Below are 22054 nucleotides of genomic sequence, written 5' to 3'. Positions count from 1 at the left end.
ACACACTCACAAATGAAACAAATACAAAATATCTTGAATTTGGACATAGACGAATGCTCTGCAGATGATTAAAATCGGAAAAAAAATATTCATGTGACAGTGCTTATTTATCTATCAAATACAGAGGTTCTACTGTAGTATGTATGAAAGTTAAGAGGATGATGGCAAATGATTAGAGACTAGAGATGAAATAATCAAATAGTTTTTGGATGGGAATGATTAGCTTGTCCAATGAATCAGACAAATAGTTTAGATGACCTCCTTAAACTAGAGTTGTGTATCCATCAATCTGTATGATGCATTTGACTTGTGGTCCATATCTGTCATTATTGTAGCTATGATTTACAAATGTATAGGTCAACTCACCCTGATTTGTAACAATTAGATGATGCTTGAAGAGCGGTGTAAAGATCTTACCTAATGTACAAGACTCCCGTGACACTAGGGTATGGAAGGTTTTGATATATGCAACCTTCTCGTTATTATTTTTAAGAAGTTGTTTCAAGCATGGACTAGCTTTTAGGAACTCCGGAGAGTGATCATCATGCCAAGTACGACCTTCAGTTTAAGAGCATAATGACTTCAAGTCTATACTTATTTATGCTATGTAAAAAGAGTTTAGCTGTTTGACTAACTGCTGGTTTCTGATTGTAAAATCCTGGTAACTTTGCAACTGTGATAGGCATTATAACTGTAATTTAAGCTGTGTGTGTTATTAAATATTTTGTCTATTCAATGCACCATTATTATAAATTCTACAGCACCAGTCTTTATCTGGTTGATAAATTGGCCTCAGTTCCCTATACCAAATATTATTTGGTACTTCATTGACCATTGAGATTGGAATGGACGGAGATAATAAGGCAGGAGAAACCGCAACGACAGTGAACAATTTACCAGTGACAGAAGAAGCACTTAAATTTCCAGAAAGGTCTTCTGACAAGCAAGATTTAGCCAAGGGCAAAAAGAAGGAAGTTGCTAATTCAGTTCCTTTTCACAAGCTGTTCTTGTTTGCAGACAGCACCGACTATGCATTGATGTTCATTGGCGCAATCACAGCTGTAGGAAGCGGGATATCCTTTCCCCTTATGACCTTAATATTAGGGGATTTGGTTGATACTTTTGGAGGAACAGTAGATACCACAAAAGTTGTTCATGCAGTTTCTATGGTAACATAATTTAAACCTTTAGTAACATTTATTCTGATGACTGCATAGTTATTTGACTAAACTTGTCTCTATACTTGATCATTTGTATCATTGGAGGCACGGATAACATCTCACATTCTCACCTAATTGAGAGATTCTTTTTTATCTGTTGTGCTTTTGTAGTTCAATATTCCTCGTTCCTGATTATTCTTCTTAATGTTCGATGATTCATCACTCTTTAGCTTGTGTATATTGAGGTTTTAAGGAATAGAAGAGGGAGAGAAGTGGATTTTTGACATATCTTATACATAAATGTATCATCAGGTTGCCCTCGAGTATGTGTACTTGGCCCTGGGGTCTGGTGTTGCAGCAGTTTTACGTAAGTTTTATGGCTAGCTCTGTGTTAGAGTACTAAATATCATTCCAAAGTGGAAACGATTGGCAACCTGAACAAAGCAACTGAAAATTTTATGTTTTCAATTTTAAGAGGTGGTCTGCTGGAACATCACAGGGGAGAGACAGGCTGCACGGATTAGATGTTTATACTTGAAGGCCATATTGAGGCAAGATGTTGCATTCTTTGATATTGAAAGTAGAACGGGTGAAGTTGTTGAGAGGTTGTCAGCTGACACTGTGATCATTCAAGGTGTTCTGACTGAGAAGGTACATTTTCTGTATAATGCAGACCAAATATACTGCCAGCCAAAATTATTTTTCCTAATAATACTAATTTTTTGACTTCAAACTTCAGGTTGGAAAATTCATGCAGTTAGTATCTACATTTCTGGGTGGTTTTGTGATAGCTTTTGTTAAGGGTTGGCTCCTTGCTCTTGTCTTAATGTCTTCGATACCTTGCATTGTCATTGCTTCTGGTATGATGACCATATTTCTGGGAAAGCTCATGACTCGGGGACAAGCAGCTTATATTGAGGCAGCAAACGTAGTTGAACAGACAGTTGGCTCAATTAGAACGGTAAGTAGTACCTGGAATTTTTTGGCTTAAAGTTTAAGCTTACTTTGGTGTTGAGTATGTATGTGGTCATGAAGTTAGCGTTTGGATTCAGGTTGCATCATTTACAGGGGAGAGGCAAGCCATCTCTAAATTTGATGAGTCCCTTGACACAGCTTACTTATCTGGTGTGAAAGAAGGCTTGGCCGCTGGGTTAGGTGCTGGCATATATATGTTGGTCCTCTACAATAGTTATGCATTGGCTGTGTGGTTTGGCGGAAGAATGATCTTACACAAAAATTATACTGCTGGAGAGGCCATAAATGTGATCATTGCTGTGTTAACTGGCTCCATGTATGTTGTTACTTCATTTTCATTTTTAAATAATCCACTTCAGTGATTTGAATCCTAAGTGACACATATGTAATGTTCCAAATTCATAATCACGTTTGGCATGGCCAGTGCCCTGATGTATTTTACTTTTCTAGTTCGTTAGGACAAGCATCTCCATGCTTGACTGCATTCGCTGCTGGACAAGTTGCTGCTTGTAAGATATATGAAACTCTTAATCGAATACCAGAGATTGATTCTTTCAATCCCAAGGGTAGGAAGCTGGATGACATTAATGGCGATGTTGAACTAAGAGATGTCTACTTTAGTTACCCATCGAGGCCAAATGAGCTAATTTTTAATGGACTTCATCTCACAGTACCAAGTGGAACGACTACAGCTCTAGTAGGATATAGTGGAAGTGGGAAATCAACAGTGATCAGTCTGATAGAGAGGTTTTATGATCCTCAAGCAGGTGAAGTTCTTATAGACCATATTAATCTTAAAGATTTTCAGCTCAGATGGATCAGAAGCAGAATAGGTCTTGTTAGCCAGGAGCCAGTACTGTTTGCTTCAAGCATTAAGGAGAATATTGCTTATGGAAAGGATGGTGCAACTCTTGAAGAAATCAAAGCTGCTGCTGAGCTTTCCAATGCTGCTAAGTTCATAGATAGTCTGCCTCAGGTTAATTCTTAAACATTATATGTTTTTTATGCAAATTATACATCTTGACAATATTAGTAAGGATTCAATGTAAAGTCATTTACAAGACTTGCATGAATATTTCAAAAGTTGTAACCCCTCGTGTTTTTTAGTAAATTGCATGATCATATTTTCAGGGACTAGATACGTTGGTTGGTGTACATGGAACTCAGATGTCTGGCGGCCAAAAGCAGAGAATTGCAATAGCTAGAGCTATTGTGAAGAACCCTAAAATATTACTTTTGGATGAAGCTACAAGTGCTCTTGATGTGGAATCTGAAAGGACCGTCCAAGAGGCATTGGACAGGCTCATGGTCAGCAGAACAACACTTGTGGTAGCCCATCGTTTGAGTACAGTAAAGAATGCAGATACCATAGCTGTAATTTACAAAGGAAATATTGTTGAAAGAGGTCAATATTCTCTTACTGGTTTTCATGTTAGTTCATTTTCAAATTTAGCTGCATGATGATAAATTCAAAAACAGCACCTAAATGAGTATACCTAATCTGAAACAGCAATAACTTAACTTTTTGATAGTTGTAACTCTATCACAAGTTTGTTACTGTATTTTGATTAACACGACTTATCTTAAAAGCCATGTCGTTGTCTAATCAGGTTCAAATTCGGAGCTGCTACAAGATCCTAAAGGAGCATACAGCCAGCTTGTAAAATTACAACGAATAGGCAGAGTTCCTGAACAACAGGTTGCCACATTACAGGATATACCAGATTCCAGTACCACAAATTCAGAAAGACACCCAAGACAGCAGATTTCTGAAATAGGGACTATAAGCACTAGATTATCAGAAACCTCAATTAATGACAGTCACTCACTTACAGGTCGATTAGGTGTACCTAGTTCAACAATTGTTTCAGACAAAGCTACTGCAGATACACCCTCGGATAAATTAGAGAAATTTACACTACGTCGTTTGGCCTATTTAAACAAACCAGAAATTCCAGTTTTAATAGTAGGTTTTCTAGCTGCACTGGCCAATGGTATAATACTTCCAACGTTTGGCTTACTTTTTTCAAGTATTATAAAAACTTTCTACGAGTCAGGTCACAAGCTTCAGAAGGATTCAGAGTTTTGGGCTTTAATGTTTGTTGGTCTCGGTGTGGCAAGTTTTGTGGCAATGCCACTAAGAACATATTGTTTCGCCGTGGCAGGCTGTAAATTGATCAGAAGACTCAGATTAATGTGCTTTGAAAAAGTGATTCATATGGAGATAAGTTGGTTTGACAAATTGGAAAACTCAAGTGGTGCAATAGGTGCAAGACTTTCTGCTGATGCATCTGCGGTGAAGGGTATTGTTGGGGATGCATTAGGTTTTTTGGTTCAAATTGCTGCAACTGCCATTGCTGGTTTAGTTATTGGTTTCCAAGCAAGTTGGCAATTGAGTACTGTACTTCTTGTCATGCTGCCTCTTGTAGGACTAAATGGATATTTTCAAATAAAATCCTTTGTTGGATTCCATGCTAAATCAAAGGTTACCATTTAATGTAGACCATAAATGAATTTTCCTTCTCCTATGAAATCCACTATATGTACACTTTCTGTGTTCTGATTAGTTAACTGGTATGTAAATGTTCTTACAGAAGCTGTATGAAGATGCTAGTCAATTCGCAAACGATGCAGTAGGGAGTATCAGGACAGTTTCTTCTTTTTGTGCTGAAGATAAGATAGTACAACTCTATAAAAAGAAATCAGAAGGCCCTCTGAGAGCTGGTATAAGACAGGGATTTATTACTGGATCAGGTATTGGAATATCCATGTTCTTGCTATTTTCAGTGTACGCAACCTGCTTTTATGCTGGAGCTCGATTTCTTGAAGCTGGAAAAATCAAGGTTCCTGAAATATTTCAGGTTTGTGTTATAACTTTTTTCCGATCAATTTGGCTAGAAAATGAAAATTATGTTCTTGCTCATTTTCTCAAAATCAAGCTATCTCGTTATCGGATCATGCAATATTGCAGGTTTTCTTTGGTCTCACTATGACTGCTGTTGGGATTTCTCAATCAGGTGCCCTTGCACCGGACACTGGTAAAGCCAAAAGTGCTGCAGCTTCTATATTCGCCTTGCTAGACCAGAAGTCATTAATAGAATCGAGAGATGACAATGGAATAACAGTTGAAAATATGAAGGGTGATATTGAGTTTCAGCATGTCAATTTTGTCTATCCTACAAGACCTGATTTTTTTGTCTTCAGAGACTTCTGCTTGATCATTCCCTGTGGCCAGGTACACGACTCTTTCCAATCGAAACTTGGTAGATCATTATTTATTCTAGTAGCACGTCTAGCTGCCAAGTTCATAAGTCCACTCTATGCTGATAGAAAAATGGCTTAATATGTGTAACAAGTTTATCTTGTGGTGCAGACTGTCGCTCTGGTCGGAGAAAGTGGGAGTGGAAAATCAACAGTGATCTCCTTATCACAAAGATTTTATGACCCTGACTCTGGTAACATTACAATAGATGGCATCAATATTCAAGACTTCAAGTTGAAATGGTTAAGGCAGCAGATGGGGCTAGTGAGCCAGGAACCTGTCTTGTTCAACGACTCGATTAAATTCAACATTGCCTATGGAATGGAAGGAAATGCTACTGATGCAGAAATTTTAGCTGCAGCAAAGCTGGCAAATGCTCACAACTTTATCAGTGCCTTGCAACAGGTTCAATACACACTTCTCATAATGCTAAATTATTTTACATTATTTGTACACTGTGATGCACTATGAGACCATCCGACCTTATCTTTAGACTAATATTTATTCAAGACGAGGGTTTCTCTATTCGTCTAGAGCAGAGGTAAGATCTGCGTATATCTTATCTTCCACGTGCCCTGCTCTATTAGTGAAATATACTTGGCATGTTTTTTTTTTCCCTCTACTTAAAGAATAAAAAAAATCTTTGTCTGAATTCCTCTGACTTAAGCAAAAAAACTGCGGAAAATATATAAAAAATGTTGGAATTGCTAAATTTGAGCTTCTGAAAATGTGGAACAACTACAGGGGTATGACACAAGAGTAGGCGAGAGGGGAATTCAGTTGTCAGGTGGACAGAAACAACGCGTGGCGATTGCTAGAGCAATCCTGAAAAATCCGAAAATATTACTACTAGACGAGGCAACAAGTGCACTGGATTCAGAGTCCGAAAAAGTGGTCCAGGAGGCCCTGGACAAAATCATGGCTGAGAGAAGAACCACCACAGTTGTGGTGGCTCATAGACTATCCACAGTGAAAAATGCAGATTTAATAGTTGTGGTAAAAAATGGACTAGTTGAGGAGAAAGGAAAACATGAAGAACTGATGAATGTCAAGGATGGCATTTATTCTTTTCTTGTAAGTTGCAGCTCTGCATGTTAGTGTCCATTCCTTTAATATCACTAACTTTTGTTGTACCATTCATTTGGGTATCGAAAACTTTAAAGTCTAAAGCATCAAATATTCAAATTGGGTTTATCCTAAATAAGTATTGTTTTTTCGATTATAACTTATAAGAGCATTCTCATTGGGGTCCTTTTCTTTAACCTCAAAAACTTACTATATATAGTAATTCCCCATAATTATTCCAAAAGTTTAGTTTTCTGTTTAACCGTTACCACATTCAAGTCCTTATCTCCATCTCTATATTGCTTTATGCTGTAGAGATTGAGAAGTGAAAATATTAAAAAAGATTAAATATCTGGCGGGTAGCTGTGAATTTGGCAGGTTGGTGAGATGGGGGATCAGCAGTGCATCCCCATATATGGGGGTTCAATTTCAGTCCCCAAATTTATATTGTGTTTTGGGATCCGGATGTAAGTGAATTTTGGGTCAAAAGTCATATATATTCTCAAATATTTGAAGATGGGGCTCCCAATAGGAGTGCTCTAAGACATTATTGAAGTTTGTTGCGTGCAATGAATGGATGCGGTGATTGCTGCTGCGTGATGCACATTTGTAACTCAAGGATCAGGGAGCCTTTTCACGGGGAAGGTGTCATGCCATTTATATTTTTTTGCATGATAAAACCAGGGGAATCACTACCTCTACGGCTCTACCCAGGAATCCAGGAAGGAATTATTTTGCAATTTCTTTTTTTGCTATAAAAATTTGATATTTATGTGTTTTATTTTTGAGGAATAGTATGTAAAATAATTTTTTTTACACTTCAACACTTATTTTGAGAGATACGAAGTACTATATCATTCTTGTGAGTAAGGGCGGGTAGTTTACCGTTCGTCACCATATACCCTGAAAAAATTATATTTTATGTTTTTTGCTAAATAGTATATTTTATTTTTTTTGCAAGTTGCTAAATAGTTTTTTTTTTTGCTAATTACTGGGTAAATAGTATATTTAATGACAACAACTTATATATTTAGGTGATGTTTCGATGCTCATGTGAATGATATTTTGATAAGAAAATGAAGAGTATAAGAATGGAAATAAGATCAAATAAGTATGGAAATTATATTAATTTCCGCTTCTAATTTCAAACAACTAAATTATACAAATATTGGTTGATAAAATAAAATAAATCTAATTTAATTAATGTCTTTTGTTTGGCAAAGATCGCTTATTTTGGAAAAGGAGTACGTATTTATATATATTTATGTATGTTTTATTAGAAATAAATTAATTTTTGTCTGAAATTACAGTTTTCTTGAGATTTCTTTGTTCTTGCAAAAGTGGAAAGACCTCCCCGAGATATACCTTTTTCAAATGTAAAGAAAAGAGCAGGTTTTATGTCAAAAGAAAGAAAGAATATTCGAGGAGGAAATTTACTAACTGAGCATCCAAAAGGGATAAATACTTATCCTTTTGCGTGACAAAGACAAGCAGAGGTGGACTCCAAGTGCAATTTTGTTGATCCGTGTATTTAGTACTTGCGAGTCAATTAAGTCCTTGCTAGATTTAGATGCCGTGTGGACATGTCTCGGGCACCTAAAATAGAAAGGGAATGCGAATCAAAATTCTGTGTTAAATTTTTTCTTAAATAATATTACAAATATATTACTCCCAAAATACATGTTGAGGTTTTGCACGTAATTTGATGTGCAAATAAAACATACTTCTATACATTATTTTTCAAATTTTCTTTTTCTGAATAAAAGTATAACATTCATATTTTTATTCTGAAAAAGAAAATTTGAAAAATAATATATAAACATATGTTTTATTTGCACCTCAAATTACGTGAAAACAGTCAAAGTGACGTGTATTGTGGGACGGAGGAATAATAATTTTAATAAAATAACTTATATATAGAGAGAGAGCGCAAATCTTAATATTATTAGTGCGAACACAATCAATAACATATTAATAACTAAAATTTAAAATTAATTTTTGAAATTGGCATATATTGCGACACAAAATCAAGTTATGAGAAACACAGCAAGACAGCAAGTCACAGAGTCACATCGATGTGGATAATGGAGGACCATTTGCTTGCTCTTTCATGACCATGCAATATGCATAACCCATTTCAATTTTCATTATCCCTTTTGCACAATTTGTGTGTTGCGTCTTCACTTGTACCATAAATCGAACAAACGAAATTAATTTTCAAAATAAATTTAACCCAGCCGAGCTTTTTGATTTACACAATATATTATATGAGCTTTTAGAATTTACATTTTTATTTATAAATTAAAATTTTAGTTATGTTCTAGTTTCTGCACGACATGATCTTAGGAGTATATAATTTTTTTTCATCACAATCCTAGGAGTATATAATTGAACTACAATAATTAGTAGGATTTGTCATCGATATATTTTTCAATATTATTTTTAATGATATGATCTGATTTCTCCTAATTAAAATAAACAATTTCCTATATTAAAATAAAGGTAACTGAATTTTAACATTACAATTGAGTAATTTTAAATATTAAAAACTAAATAACAATATAAATATCTTACATCTAATACGAAATAAATAAATAAAAACAATACTTGGTCGTAGTATTTTATGTTTGTTTTATATGAAAACAGAAATATATGGAGTATAAAAAATATGGATAAAATAAAAAGGTGAATAATAATAGTAAATGATCTTAAAAAATAAATACATTTTACACCGACTATAAATTTGTATCAATACCGACTTTGATTCACAGTAATGAAATTTCTCAATATTTCAAAAAATAAATATTTTTGCAACAAACAAAATCAATAACATCACAATACAACAATATAAAAGGTTGTGAGATGAAAACGTGGTCAACAATGTGATACTTGACTCAAACGTCAAATACAACCTCCCTATCTTGACCATCCGCCACCCAGTCAAGGGTCATTTTCGTCCTTTCACCATCCCTCCCAAAAAAGCGTCAGAAACCACTTACGTGTCATCCTTTCTGTCAGTGACGTGGCTTAATCCCATCCGTCCATATTCCGACCGAAAAAATCAACGATCAGGATCAACATCAAACGTATGTACTGAACCATAAAGAGCGTGCCCAACTGAAAACTGTCACAAGCGCGCGTACGCTGAGCCCAATCACATGCCACGTCAGACAAATCAAACCGATCATGTAATCTCAGCCGTACACGTATCAAACAGTTGATTTAAAGCATCACCTTCTTGCCTTGTACATATAAACAACCTCAAACGTAAATTACAAACCTCAATACATATAATCTACATACATAAATATATACATACAGATACACAAACATATACATACAGATAACAGCATGGAAGTCTCCGGTGTGGTTTTCCGGTCAATGCCATGTCTGAACCAGAGCTCTATCTCAAAATCTTGTTTATTCGCCGGAGACGCCGGAATTGCGTTTTCCGGCGAGATGAGCAAGATGGGCCGCCATGAATTGAGGGTTTATGCAAAACCCAGGAAGGCTTTTGGGTTTTATGATGATGGTCACATAGAGTACTATAACAAGTCTTTGAAGATGATAAGGTGTGGTGGAGTCAAAGAGAAAGAGAAAGAGCTGGAATCTCAAGAGAAGAAGATGAAGAAGAAGTTAAAACTGTTGAAAGGGTTGTCTAAGAATATTTCAATGTTTTCTGGTATGGGGTTTGGGTTGGATTCTGAGGTGGGGATTGCTGGTGAAGTTAAGGGCAAGATGATCTCTGTAAGTTCCTTGTTGTGTTTTTTCCATAAATTTAGTTTAAATTGATAATTTAATTTTATTTTTTTTGTTAAGTAGGGATTGTTAGTTGGTTATAAATTTATGTTTTGGTGAACTGTTAGATGATTTTCGATTGAGTTGAGAGCTTGTTATGAATTTTATTTAGAAGTGTTGCAGTGGTTCTTGTAATTGATTGTGTATAGTGGCTTTTAGTGTGTGTGTTAGTGTGTCACGTTGGATTCTTTATGTCTTCTAAAGATTTAGCTGAGAGTTTGGGTTCTTCATGTCTTATAAAGATTTAGCTGAGAGTTTGTTGAGGATCTTTGTAGGAATAGAAGTTGTTGGACTGATGAGAATTTCAGTTAGTAGAATTATTATAGTTGAGTTTGGTGAAGGGTCATATTTGATGTTGGTAGGGTACTACTATAGTAGTTTATGTGAAATTTCATTTGTTCTCGCTTTTAAAAAATTGAATTTATAAGAATAAACATAGCAATAGCATGTCCTCCTAAGATGAAGTAGGGTCTTCGGTTGGATCGAGTAGATGTATACATGATTTACTAGTGCTACGAGAGTAGGAGTGGAGAGACTATTTGATGAGAATATTAGACATGTATGTGATGTTTGTTTCGATATTTTAGTAATAGTTGTTGATACATCCTTATTCTTCATGATCTGATTTCGGTTGATTTGAATTATTGTATTACTATTAGATCATGTAGGGTTGTTACTGAATGTGGATTGTTTGAAAGTATTATATCTGATCAGATGTTGATTTTATTATGTGCAGGAAGCTGCAGACATGTTACTTGCGCAACTACAACAACTGAAAGCAGAGAAAAAGGAAATTAAGAGACAAAGAAAAGAAGAGAAATCCAAGTTAAAAGCTTTGCGAATGAAGAACAAGATGGAATGTAAAGGCGACTCGAGCTCTTCTTCAGAATCGAGTGATGAAGAATGTGGGGAAGTAATTGACATGAACAGATTGAAAATTGAATCAGGCACAGTAAACGACCAACACGTAATCAGTCAAGAATCGACCTTAACAATTCCAAGCACACCAAACATGGCCGAGGAAAGGAGTATTGGAGTTAGTGCTTTGAGTACTACTGGTGAGAGCAATGTGGATAATTTATATTCTTTACAAGGAAACAGTCTAGCCACAGAATCATCGAGCCGGAAGATAGAGGTATGTATGGGTGGGAAATGTAAGAAATTAGGGGCGGTGGCTCTGATGAACGAGTTTCAGAAGGCAGTGGGCGTAGAAGGGTCAGTTGTCGGATGCAAGTGCATGGGCAAATGCAAAAGTGCGCCCAATGTGAAGGTATTGAATTCCATTGATGGGATTGCAGGTGAAGTGGTAGATGATTCTGTTAGAACACCGGCTAATCCATTGTGTATAGGTGTTGGTGTGGAAGATGTTGGTACTATCGTTTCGAACTTCTTTGGTGCAAATCACAATGACTTGGGGCTTGCAGCTGCATCATAGCATTATGTTTTGGATTGTCACAAAGATATTTGTTCCTCTGTGGTCTGCATCCTGTGGCATTGACATATAGGTCCAGTTTTTTTTTCCTTGCAAATAGGTTTTAGGTTTGTTTCGATATGAAAATGGTTTTTTTTTTTTTTTTTTTGTCAGGGATATGAAAATGGTTTAATAAAACCATAGCTGTACAATTTATGTAAATTTACGTGTGTTGGTAAATCAATGCAATCCAAAAGCAACTATTGCTTGCTAAATTGTTTGTGGGGTTTTTTTCCTCCTCTAGACTCCGGTCCTGTCATTTAGGGAGTCACTGTATACTGTTGGATTTATTTCAATGTATACTATCAAGACTAGGAACAATGACTAAAAAAGCAAAACAATAAAATTTAATATAAATATAAGTTACTAAAACGAATAGAAGAATCCCCTCTTAAATAATTTTGCATCATGATTTTGTCGAGTACAATAGCTATTCCTTCAAGCTTCTACAAACCTGATATATTTGATCTACAATATGCCCTTATTAGTTTTTGGTTGATGGTGACATAAAACGATGGTGTTGGACTTCATTTTTGGTTCTTTCACTGCTGAGACTTCCAATACTTGGCCATTTCAAAGCCATTCTTACAATGCTGATAGTCTTCAATAGTCTGATCAATTTCTTCATGTGTATTCATCACAAAAGGACCATATCGAGCCACTGGTTCATTCAGTGGCTCGCCCCCAATGAGCGCGAACCTGAGGGCCTTCGAGGACTTGTTCCATACACTCAAACCATCACCAGGACTTAACACCAAAACATGGTGAGCAGATACAGGTGATGAGTCCAATGACCCGAAAACGCCTTCTCCTTCAATCACATACACAAATGAGTTCCAGGACTCGGGAATTTTCTGGTTCACTTGAGCTTTGGACTGTAGGGTGAAATCAAGGAACATTGTGGGGGTTCGCGTGTACACTGGTGACTCAACTCCCATTGATTCTCCTGCTATGATTTTCACTTCAACGCCATCAGTTTCTGCCCTTTTGATGTCATCACTTAGCATTTCTTGATAATTAGGTTCGACCCTACAAGTGAATTTCCAAGAAGAAGTTAGAGAAATACAAGTCTTGTCGTTGTCTGAAATTCGGGTATGAGGCACTCTTACATTTTGTCCTTGGATGAAAGATTGATCCATAGTTGCAGACCTGTTTGAATTCCTTCTCCTACAGGCATTTCCGAATGAACTATCCCTCTTCCCGCTGTCATCCACTGCAATCAAAAAATCAGCTTAGCTCTACGCCTTCTCGTCTGGTCTTAATTTGCATCCATTTCATTTGGTCACAACTCATTTGTCAAAATAAAATCACTGCAAAATTCAATCAAAAAATCTGAATATTACCTGGACATCCCCTGCTCGAATTGTGCCTATATGCCCTTTAAAATCTCGATGAGTGAAAGCTCCCTAATACACGAAGGAGAATTCATAAGTCACCGACATCTTAAAACTATCAAGATCGGTCTAAACATCTGACAATGACATGGTAATGTACCTGCAGCATATATGTTACAGTCTCGAATCCTGCAAAAAAAGAACAAGTAACGACATTAGAATCCAAAGACCACAACTTATTCGGACAACAAAATACTGTGTTCTACTGTTATTTAAGCTGCAGATGATTTCGAAGATATACAAACCTCTGTGGGGATGATCAGGAAATCCAGCAGGAGGAGACACTGCAGAAAAAATAATTGCAGAAATTTTACAGATTAGAGCAGTGCATAACTAAAAGCAATGTAGCAAATAGACAGTAGTGATGACTAAAAACATATATTATGACAAAAAAAAACATATATTGTGTATAATTGTACCAGTAAATTCATCCAACATGAGAAAGGGATCCAAATACTTCAACTCAGGCCTGTAAAACACATTGAGAAAAAATAAATATATCGTCAATGCTCTAAAAATAATATTCTAATGACGGATCGACTCGGAATTCTGATTCTGTCACCACCGTAGACGTGTATAATTACATATAAAATTTTGTGGGAGTATAATACCTTCCTATGCTTCTTCTAACAACAGCACCATCTCCTTCCCTTTGAGCTCTGGCTAAAAACTTCTTGACCACAGTTCTTGGTTTCCCAGAAATAAAGGCTTGGCCAGATTCAGAAGACATTATAACTCTGTTTGTTGTTTGTTCTAGTGTATATGTTGTGTTTGTATGTTTATGTGTCTGACTTTCTAATGATCTTCGATCCTATTTATAGTTGTTACAGATTCGCATAAGAGGAAACTGCAATAAAGGTGTGTTCGGTGTTTTTAGACGCCGAGATTAATATTTTGTGGGACACGCAATGGTACTTTGACCGATTGTTTTGTGACGTCAGAATAGCGTGATTATGATGTAGTTATGATGTAGGCATATTGGTTACTTTTATACGAGTATTGCAATTTGAATTCATGAATTTCCATAAAAGAAGGTGTTATTGTAATATATTTTAGTAGGGCTGTTATTCGGTCTGGGCGAGCCGGGCATAATTCGAGCCGAGTTTTATTTAGTCGAGCCGAGATGACTCGTTTAAGAAAACGAGCCTAAATCTTTGCCCGAACTCGACTCGCTTATTTTCACGAGTGGCGTCGAGCTGACTCATTTAGCTAAACAAGCTGATTTTAACGAGTCGGGGGAGTAGGCTCGTTTAATTTAACACTAAATCGAGGCTAAAATGCTACCCGAATCCGACTCGTTAATTTTCACGAGTCGAGTGAGCCAGCTCGTTTAACGAAACGAGCCAAAACCTCTACCCGGACTCGAGCTCGTTTAACTAAACGAGCCGAGCCGAGCCCATCAAAACGAGTTCGAGCCGGGCGAGCTGGCGAGCTGCCCGGATCGAATTACAGCACTATATTTTAGATTAAAATTTCAATATTATACATGCTAAGAAATTTGAAAACAAGAATGATTATTTGTTTAACTGGTTTTTTATTTCACAGTTAATTATAATTGACAACTCAGATTTGTGTTTATGATACTTGTTTCGTAAATATCTTTTGTTAATTAAATAATTTGTTCATAAAAAAATAACATGTTAGCGAAGGATAAATTTCTTCTACAAAAACTCGTAAAAATGAATTTATCCTTGACAGAATATGTTAGGTCCTAGAAATTTATTATCGGTGCGGAGAAGAATAGAAGATGGTCAAGCGGTTTGGTTGTCCATACTTCCTAAATTCTCCCTCTCTTAAACACAAGAAAGAACGTGTCATGTCATGCTCACAGTACGATGATGTAAGATGAAGTATCATGTCATGCTAACCATATCATGATGGTGGTTTTATTCGGATTGGGGATTAAAATTTGATAAAATTTGAATTATCATAATTAATTATTAATTAATCATGTTTTCTAATTTTTTGAATCGATTAGACCAACCCAATCAATGTTCGATTAATTTTTGTTCTGTGATTTCACTAATTAAATCTGATTTCCTATTAGTTAATGCTCATGTGGAAATTAAAAAATAAATAAAATTTCTTATTAAAAACACAAAAATTCAGAACTTCACCGATTGAACTAAAAATTTTATAAGTAACAGCCGTTACTTATGATTTTTTTTTTTGTTTTATGCCTCCTCCGCTCAATGACTTATATACCTTTGGAACCGATGGCTAGACACGTATTTTAAGACTCTTATTAAATATAATTTTATAAATTATTTTAAGTTTTTGTGGATATATTTATTGGACAGTTGCTATCTTTGCGTCATTTGAATTTGGAAGGATGGCTTGATGCAAGTTATACAGCAATTGAGCAACTGCCAGACTCAATTGCTCACTTGAAGAAGTTAGTTTATTTGAATTTGAGCTGGTGCGAAAAGCTTAGAAAGTTACCTGAGCAATTTGGGAACGCGGAAGCAGGGATGGCAACGGGTTGGATCGGTTCAGATATCCAAATTCAAATCCAAATTATTTTTAAAATCCAAATCCAAATCCAAATCCAATCGGGTTTCACATATCAAATCCAAATCCACGGGTTTCGGATCGGGTTCGGGTTTATTCGGGTTTATCCAAAACCTGAATTCCAAAATTTATATAGTATTGTAAAAATATTATTTTTTGATTTTTTCGCCCTTAAATTTTATTATATTTAAAACTAAACTACTTTAATAATAAAGTATTACACATTAATAAAATCTTGAACCGTATTTAATAATTTCTAAACACAAATCTTCATTATATGGAGTATGAAATTTTAAAGTGACTCATTAGTTAAACAAAAAAGTCACTATAACCCAAGAATATACACATTCACACTCTACCTATATATATATAAACAAAATTTAGTAGATTTAAAATTGAAAAAAAGTATATTAGTATACATATACATATACATATATATTTGGATTTTTTTTCGGGTTTCGGGTTTGGATCGGGTTTGGGTCGGATTCGGATTTCGGGTCGGGTTTCGATACGGAATGCCTAGTATCCAAATCCAAATCCAAACTCGTTCGGGTCTAAAAATCAAATCCAAATCCAAATCTAAATCCAAAATATCGGGTTCGGTAAGATCCATTCGGGTCGAAAACGGTCGGGTATCCATTCGGATCGGTTTTTTCTACCATCCCTACGTGGAAGGCTTGAAGACATTTGATGCTGCTGAGAGTGCAATCGAACAACTGCCAGACTCGTTTTCAAACCTGCTTAATTTGGTCCTTCTCAATCTGAGAAGATGTTCACAGCTGAATAGAGCCGGGCCTGAGGGTGTACGGGTGTTCAACGGAACAGGACCCTCAAATGCTAGGGGCACATTTTTTTAATATAGGTGTATATATACATATACAATGAAAATGTAAAAATAGCAAAAAAGTATATTTTATTTTAAGATTAAGAAATTGTAAATGAAAAAAAATTGAAAAATGTTATACACTTCAATAATTTTTAAATATTATCTTGAATAAGTTATAGAAATTTTAAAAAATACTAATATCATAATCATGTTAATAAAAATAAATACTTGCATTGAAAATTGTCACAGTTACCCTCCTCTCGAGGTAGAATTATAATTTAACTGCTAATTTCAATGATTTCATTAAAGTTAATTAATTTAACCACTTATACTATTTTTTTTTTCTTTCTTGATGACCATTTGCGGTATTATATCATTAAAATAATGATTCAATCTTTTGTAACTAATTTATTTTAAATTATATTTATTTTTAATTTATACATGTGTATATATATCAAATATGAAACAAGTAATTTACATATAAAATGAATTGAATAATGGGTTTATATAATTTTAAACAAGTATACATATAATATAAATTAAAATTGTATATGTATACTTTATTTATTTTAGAAAAATTTCTACTTTCTAGAACATGGATTAGCGCTTTTATCCATAGAAAATAGTTTGTTAGAAAATGAAAGGCTATAAAAATATTATTAGTGGGTTTGCTTCAAAAAAGGTTTGAAGAACAATTTTTAGATAATTTTATGTTATTTATGTACTTGTTTTATTTCTTTACAATTTTCAGTTAATTTTTATGATATGAAAAAAAATATGCACTTTAATTGTATAATATGATTTTTACGGTTTTGTGTCAAGTTTTATTATTTCATGCACTTGTATATTTTTAGATTACTAGCTTATAGCCCGTGCAAGGCACGTGAGCTTTTTAATTATTTATAAACTTTTTAAATATATTTTAAATGGTGCGGAAAAATTTAATTTATAAATAATAAATTAAAATTTTCAATAAAATAAAATTCGAAATTATGATTTGTTTGTAAGTTAGAACTTTGGTAAATACATCATCACAGTCATTAATGGTTTCAAATAAATTATTTTAATCAAGCAATTCCTTTTCTCGTATGTATCATGCCAAAGTATTAAATTCTATCTATCAAATTTTAATATATTTTGAGTGGAATACGTTATGCTAACTCCTATTAGATTATATTAATAAATGTATTTTATATTAAAATTATTATAATGTGATTTAAATATTTTTCAAAAAATTTATATGGTTCTAAATTAAAATTGATAAACATAATTTGTTTTGAATTAAGAAAAGGAATCATAAATATGCAATAAGAAGGTAGAATCTATTTTGGATTAAGAAAAAGTTTTTGTATTTGTTCCTCACATAAATCCGGCTTATTAATTTTAAAATATATTATAAAAAAATTGTGTCGGTGAGATTTATATGATTCTACGAATAAAACTGGTAGGAAATATTTATTTAGGATTAAAAAAAATCATATACATGTGAAAGACAGAATTTGTTTTGGATTCAGAAAAGGAATTATAAACATGCAAGTAGATATCAGTTGTCTTCTAGAACAGAATTTAATTTTGTTCCAATCTAACGGTGCTTATTTGTTCAATATAAGATCCAACGGATGATAAGCTTTTGGACCAGAGGACCATGCGACCAAATAATCTCCCTTACGCTTATTATATATAAGTATATAATTAGGACATATTTTTTGTATTTTGCACAGGACACTTTAAATATCAGGCACGCTCCTGCAGCGAGATTGCCTAAGCACTTGGGAGAGATGCAGTGTCTAGAATCGCTTTATGCTTTTAAAAGTCAGTTTAAAACATTCACAATGGCAGCAATTTAAAATTCAGTTTAGAGGATTATCACCTTCAGGTTTGTCGTGTTGTTGGTCTCTTTCTCCCACTTACACTCGTACATATTAGATTCATCTCCATTTCTCTTTTTATCTTACAGCTAAGAACAGACTTCTGGTCTACATTCGGAGCAACTCTACCAAACATGGAAATTGCAGAGTGGTTCGACTATAGAAACAGAGGATGCACACTATCTTTTGATGTTCCTCCAAACTTGGGAGATAACTTTGCAGGTGTCGCCTTCTGGGTTGTTTATAAACGCTCCTACAACTTCTGGAGATGGTCAGAAATTGAAGTTGTTATTACAAATAACACAGAGGGTATGACAATCAGAGAGACTGCCAAGGGTACTAATTATGGTAGAATGGGGAAGTGCACTCAACTATATATTGCATGAGGGCAGAGGACATCTCAATAAAAAGCGGAGACAACTTATAATCTCTTTTCTTAGAGTAGAAGTGAATATGTGCGGGGTTCACATACTCAAACAGCCTTAGCCTTCCAGCACAGACAAATGAAATGTTGTATATATTGTAAGTTTGCAGACAAGTTTATGATCGACTGTAATATATGTAACATTTATGAATTGTCTATATAAAGGTTTGCCTATTCTTGACATAGAGGCTCTGCTAACACGGTTGTTAACAAGTGGTGTTTTGATGAATTCTCTGGCAATGTCTTTACTGTATGGTAGAAAGAAATAATACGACCCCCCGCCTATAAACATGTGGCTAGGTGCATATTTAGCTGCAGAGTGAAAAGAAATAACAAATTTATGAGGTAACTTAAACTGTGTTGTCACTTGTCAGTCGAGCATGTAATTAAGTTGTATTTGCAAGGCAGGAGTGTTGTTCTGGGGAATCAACTTAGTTCTCATGGATGCAATGGTAATAACTCTGATCTTTTGCTTATATGGAAATTTATAAAGAGGATTAATGTTGATTATTGAAAAATTTCCATGACATTTTTTTTCTGAATGCAGAACAACAAGATCCATGCGTTCATTCCAGGTCAAAATGTGGAAAAATTTGAAGACAAGATAACAGTAGCAAATCTGTTCATAATATCAGACTTTGAAGTACAAGCATACAAAGCAGATGAAAAGTTTAGTGTCTACACAATAACAAGCAACTCATATTTAATGGCGAGACAAAAATTAAGGACATAGAAGACGATAACAGTATTGCAAAGGAGGAGGTTTTTGATTTTTATGATCACGCTGATCTGAAGAATATTGCAGATAAAAATATCTACTTGACAGGTAACCCACTGGAAAACCTTCTACATATGTTCTTGACAACATATTATAAATGTTTATATATTTGAACAGATATTGTGGGGATAATACAAGACTGTGACAAGCTCCACCCTTTGAAAAATAGATTTGGAATAGATCAAATTCAGATGCATTTCTCTATTACAGATGGGAGGTGAACACATTTTGTCTCTTAAAATTTTAGACTTTTTAACTATCTTCTGAAATGTTTGCAAGAAATTGACCATTTTTGGTTTTTCAGCTGCTTCAAGTTCAAATGTGAGAGTCACATTCTGGGATCGCATGGCTGAAATTCTTAATGATGATCTTTCTAAACAAACTGAAACTCCAGTGATAATTATAATAACCAGTTGCAAAGTAGCCACATGGAATGGTAAGCTATAATACAGTGATATGTTTAAAACTGTAAGTGCATTTCCGGATTATTAACCTTTTTTTCCAGGGGCAGTGCAGTTATCTAATACTGCTGCATCAAAAGTCTATCTAAACTCAAATGATCCAAGCGTTAGAGAACTGAGAAGAATGTACGTAAGATTATTTCAGCATTAACATTACTGACCATGTAAATATGAGTTATATGTACTCTTGGAAAAGAATACATAGAGGTTAATGTTGAATAAAATTTAATTACTTTCTCAGATATTTTACAAATGGAATTTGTTAAATTATATCTTCTTCTGCAGAGAGAGGTGATTACGCACGTCAACTTTGTGGCTGTAGACGAAACAGTACCATGGTACAAAAATGTTTGCACCACCTGCTGGAACAAAGTGCACATGAAGGACGACCAGTTCTTATGCTCTCTATTCAACAGAATAATACCTCATGCAGATAAGAAGTAAGTGATGACATTTTTTCCAGAAGTGGTTAAAACTTTCAGATTAACTAATTGCAGATTTGTTTACTCCAGGTTTCAATTATTAGTTATGGCATGTGATAATAGTGGTCAACTCAAGATCATTTTGAAGGATCGTGAAGTTAGGACAATGATTCGCAAGAGGGTTTTCGACATCATAGTTAAGCTTAACCAATTATGAGTTCTTTTATAAATATTTGTTATAGTTTTACTAATTCTTTTCTGTGTAATGCATTAGAACCAGCCAACTATCACATTTCCGCAAATCCTAAAGGACGTGCTCAATCAAAATTACACTGTCGAGATACTAATCAGTGAAATCAATGTTGTAAAGGATGTCAAATTGTATTTGGCAACTAATATCTGTAAAGGATTCCATGTCCCAGTACTTGAGGACTCAGGACCCAAGCAATCTGACCAAGCACAGGTACAACTACCAATAATCATGCTCTTCAATCAATAATTTATTCAGATATAAAATATTCTGATTATATATATATTTTTTCTTTGTAAACAGCCTTCATCTTCAAGCACTCATTTAGAAGGTCTCTCTCAGCTGAACTTTGATTCCCAGGGTGTTAGCAACACAAACTGCAGTTAGGCCATTTTCCATCGTATCAGTTATTGCTTTTGGCAGAAGGAACATCTATATAAGTTTTTATGGCTATTATTTTGTTGTAATGGAAGCACATGAACTAATTTCACCTAATGTTCTTTGTAATTCTTGCTTTCTTATATTCTACTATTTTGAATTATTTAAAAGAAATTACGGTAACAGTAGTAGCAAATAACAAACTACTTTAACGAAGAAAAATATTGACATAAACAACTTCATTCGCGATTTGATTTTTTAATATTAAAATCCCATTATGTCACTAAAAAATAGACAAGAATAGACTTTAAAAGCAAACATAACAAAATTATGTAATTAAATATAATTTTTTTTTTTGTCGTCAAAAAAAAAATATAATTTTTTTTAAAAATAAAACGGCCTGCGCCGCGGGTATATATCTACTAGTTATTCATATAAAGATTTGCCTATTCTTGACATAGAGGCTCTGCTAATACGGTTGTTAACAAGTGGTGTTTTGATGAATTCTCTGGCAATGTCTTTACTGTATGGTAGAAAGAAATAATAGAGTAAACTTCAAAGTTGTGGCCAAAATTTACACTGATTTTCAAAACGTTGACCAGAATTTCAAATTCTTAGAAAGATAGCCAAACTTTGGCTCCGCTTTTTAAAAGTGTGGCTCCATTAAATATCACTAACGGGAGTAACGGACAGAAGGGTAAAAATGAGTTCCAAATTCTCAGAATGGTGGCCAAACTTTGCTCCGCTTTTTAAAAGTGTGGCTCCCGTTAAGTGACATTTAACGGGAGCCACACTTTTAAAAAGCGGAGCCAAAGTTTGGACACCTTTCTGAGAATTGGGAACTCTGACCAACATTTTGAAAATCGGTGTAAACTTTGGCCACAACTCTCAAGTTTACTCGAAATAATACGACCCCCCGCCTATAAGCATGTGGCCAGGTGAATATTTAGCTGCAGAGGGAAAAGAAATAACAAATTTATGAGGTAACTTAAACTGTGTTGTCACTTGTCA

At 34.5% G+C, this 22054-nt stretch overlaps 3 protein-coding genes and 1 long non-coding RNA gene across 4 annotated transcripts; 3 read left to right on the top strand and 1 right to left on the bottom strand.

Moving 5' to 3' along the window:
* Positions 1–800: 800 nt before the first annotated feature.
* Positions 801–6642, top strand: LOC108201560 (ABC transporter B family member 3). The gene is made up of 12 exons (XM_017369851.2): positions 801–1169; positions 1473–1527; positions 1636–1811; positions 1900–2121; positions 2213–2451; positions 2586–3111; positions 3267–3540; positions 3746–4620; positions 4730–4996; positions 5107–5370; positions 5509–5802; positions 6142–6642. Exons 1-12 carry the CDS (start codon positions 846–848, stop codon positions 6493–6495), a joined length of 3870 nt encoding a protein of 1289 aa, XP_017225340.1. The 5' UTR covers positions 801–845; the 3' UTR covers positions 6496–6642.
* Positions 6643–9718: 3076 nt separating this feature from the next.
* LOC108202874 (diacylglycerol O-acyltransferase 3) lies at positions 9719–11946 on the top strand. The gene is made up of 2 exons (XM_017371461.2): positions 9719–10209; positions 10997–11946. Exons 1-2 carry the CDS (start codon positions 9814–9816, stop codon positions 11693–11695), a joined length of 1095 nt encoding a protein of 364 aa, XP_017226950.1. The 5' UTR covers positions 9719–9813; the 3' UTR covers positions 11696–11946.
* Positions 11947–12056: 110 nt separating this feature from the next.
* On the bottom strand, positions 12057–14013 carry LOC108202875 (pirin-like protein). The gene is made up of 7 exons (XM_064084387.1): positions 13737–14013; positions 13545–13594; positions 13371–13409; positions 13226–13254; positions 13075–13137; positions 12841–12944; positions 12057–12760 (listed from the first exon to the last, which is right to left on the bottom strand). Exons 1-7 carry the CDS (start codon positions 13853–13855, stop codon positions 12274–12276), a joined length of 891 nt encoding a protein of 296 aa, XP_063940457.1. The 5' UTR covers positions 13856–14013; the 3' UTR covers positions 12057–12273.
* A 4919-nt stretch (positions 14014–18932) lies between these two features.
* LOC135149237 (uncharacterized) lies at positions 18933–19749 on the top strand. Its single transcript, XR_010287534.1, has 3 exons — positions 18933–19206; positions 19302–19580; positions 19650–19749. It is a non-coding gene; the product is annotated as an uncharacterized LOC135149237 (long non-coding RNA).
* Positions 19750–22054: the final 2305 nt, after the last annotated feature.

This window comes from Daucus carota, chromosome 9 (assembly GCF_001625215.2).
Source record: "Daucus carota subsp. sativus chromosome 9, DH1 v3.0, whole genome shotgun sequence".
Classification (NCBI taxonomy): domain Eukaryota; kingdom Viridiplantae; phylum Streptophyta; class Magnoliopsida; order Apiales; family Apiaceae; genus Daucus; species Daucus carota.
The sequence above is the reverse complement of the archived record's forward strand: the minus strand, read 5'-3'. Positions and strand labels throughout refer to the sequence as shown.

Coding starts and splice junctions, on each gene's coding strand:
- LOC108202875 (XM_064084387.1), bottom strand. CDS start 13,855: ATGTCTTCTGAATCTGGCCAAGCCTTTATTTCTGGGAAACCAAGAACT. Junction 13,410..13,544: donor CATGTTGGATGAATTTACTG/GTACAATTATAC, acceptor TTTTTTCTGCAG/TGTCTCCTCCTGCTGGATTT. Junction 12,945..13,074: donor TTCGAGCAGGGGATGTCCAG/GTAATATTCAGA, acceptor TTTTGATTGCAG/TGGATGACAGCGGGAAGAGG.
- LOC108201560 (XM_017369851.2), top strand. CDS start 846: ATGGACGGAGATAATAAGGCAGGAGAAACCGCAACGACAGTGAACAAT. Junction 3,112..3,266: donor TCATAGATAGTCTGCCTCAG/GTTAATTCTTAA, acceptor TCATATTTTCAG/GGACTAGATACGTTGGTTGG. Junction 4,997..5,106: donor AGGTTCCTGAAATATTTCAG/GTTTGTGTTATA, acceptor GCAATATTGCAG/GTTTTCTTTGGTCTCACTAT.
- LOC108202874 (XM_017371461.2), top strand. CDS start 9,814: ATGGAAGTCTCCGGTGTGGTTTTCCGGTCAATGCCATGTCTGAACCAG. Junction 10,210..10,996: donor TTAAGGGCAAGATGATCTCT/GTAAGTTCCTTG, acceptor TATTATGTGCAG/GAAGCTGCAGACATGTTACT.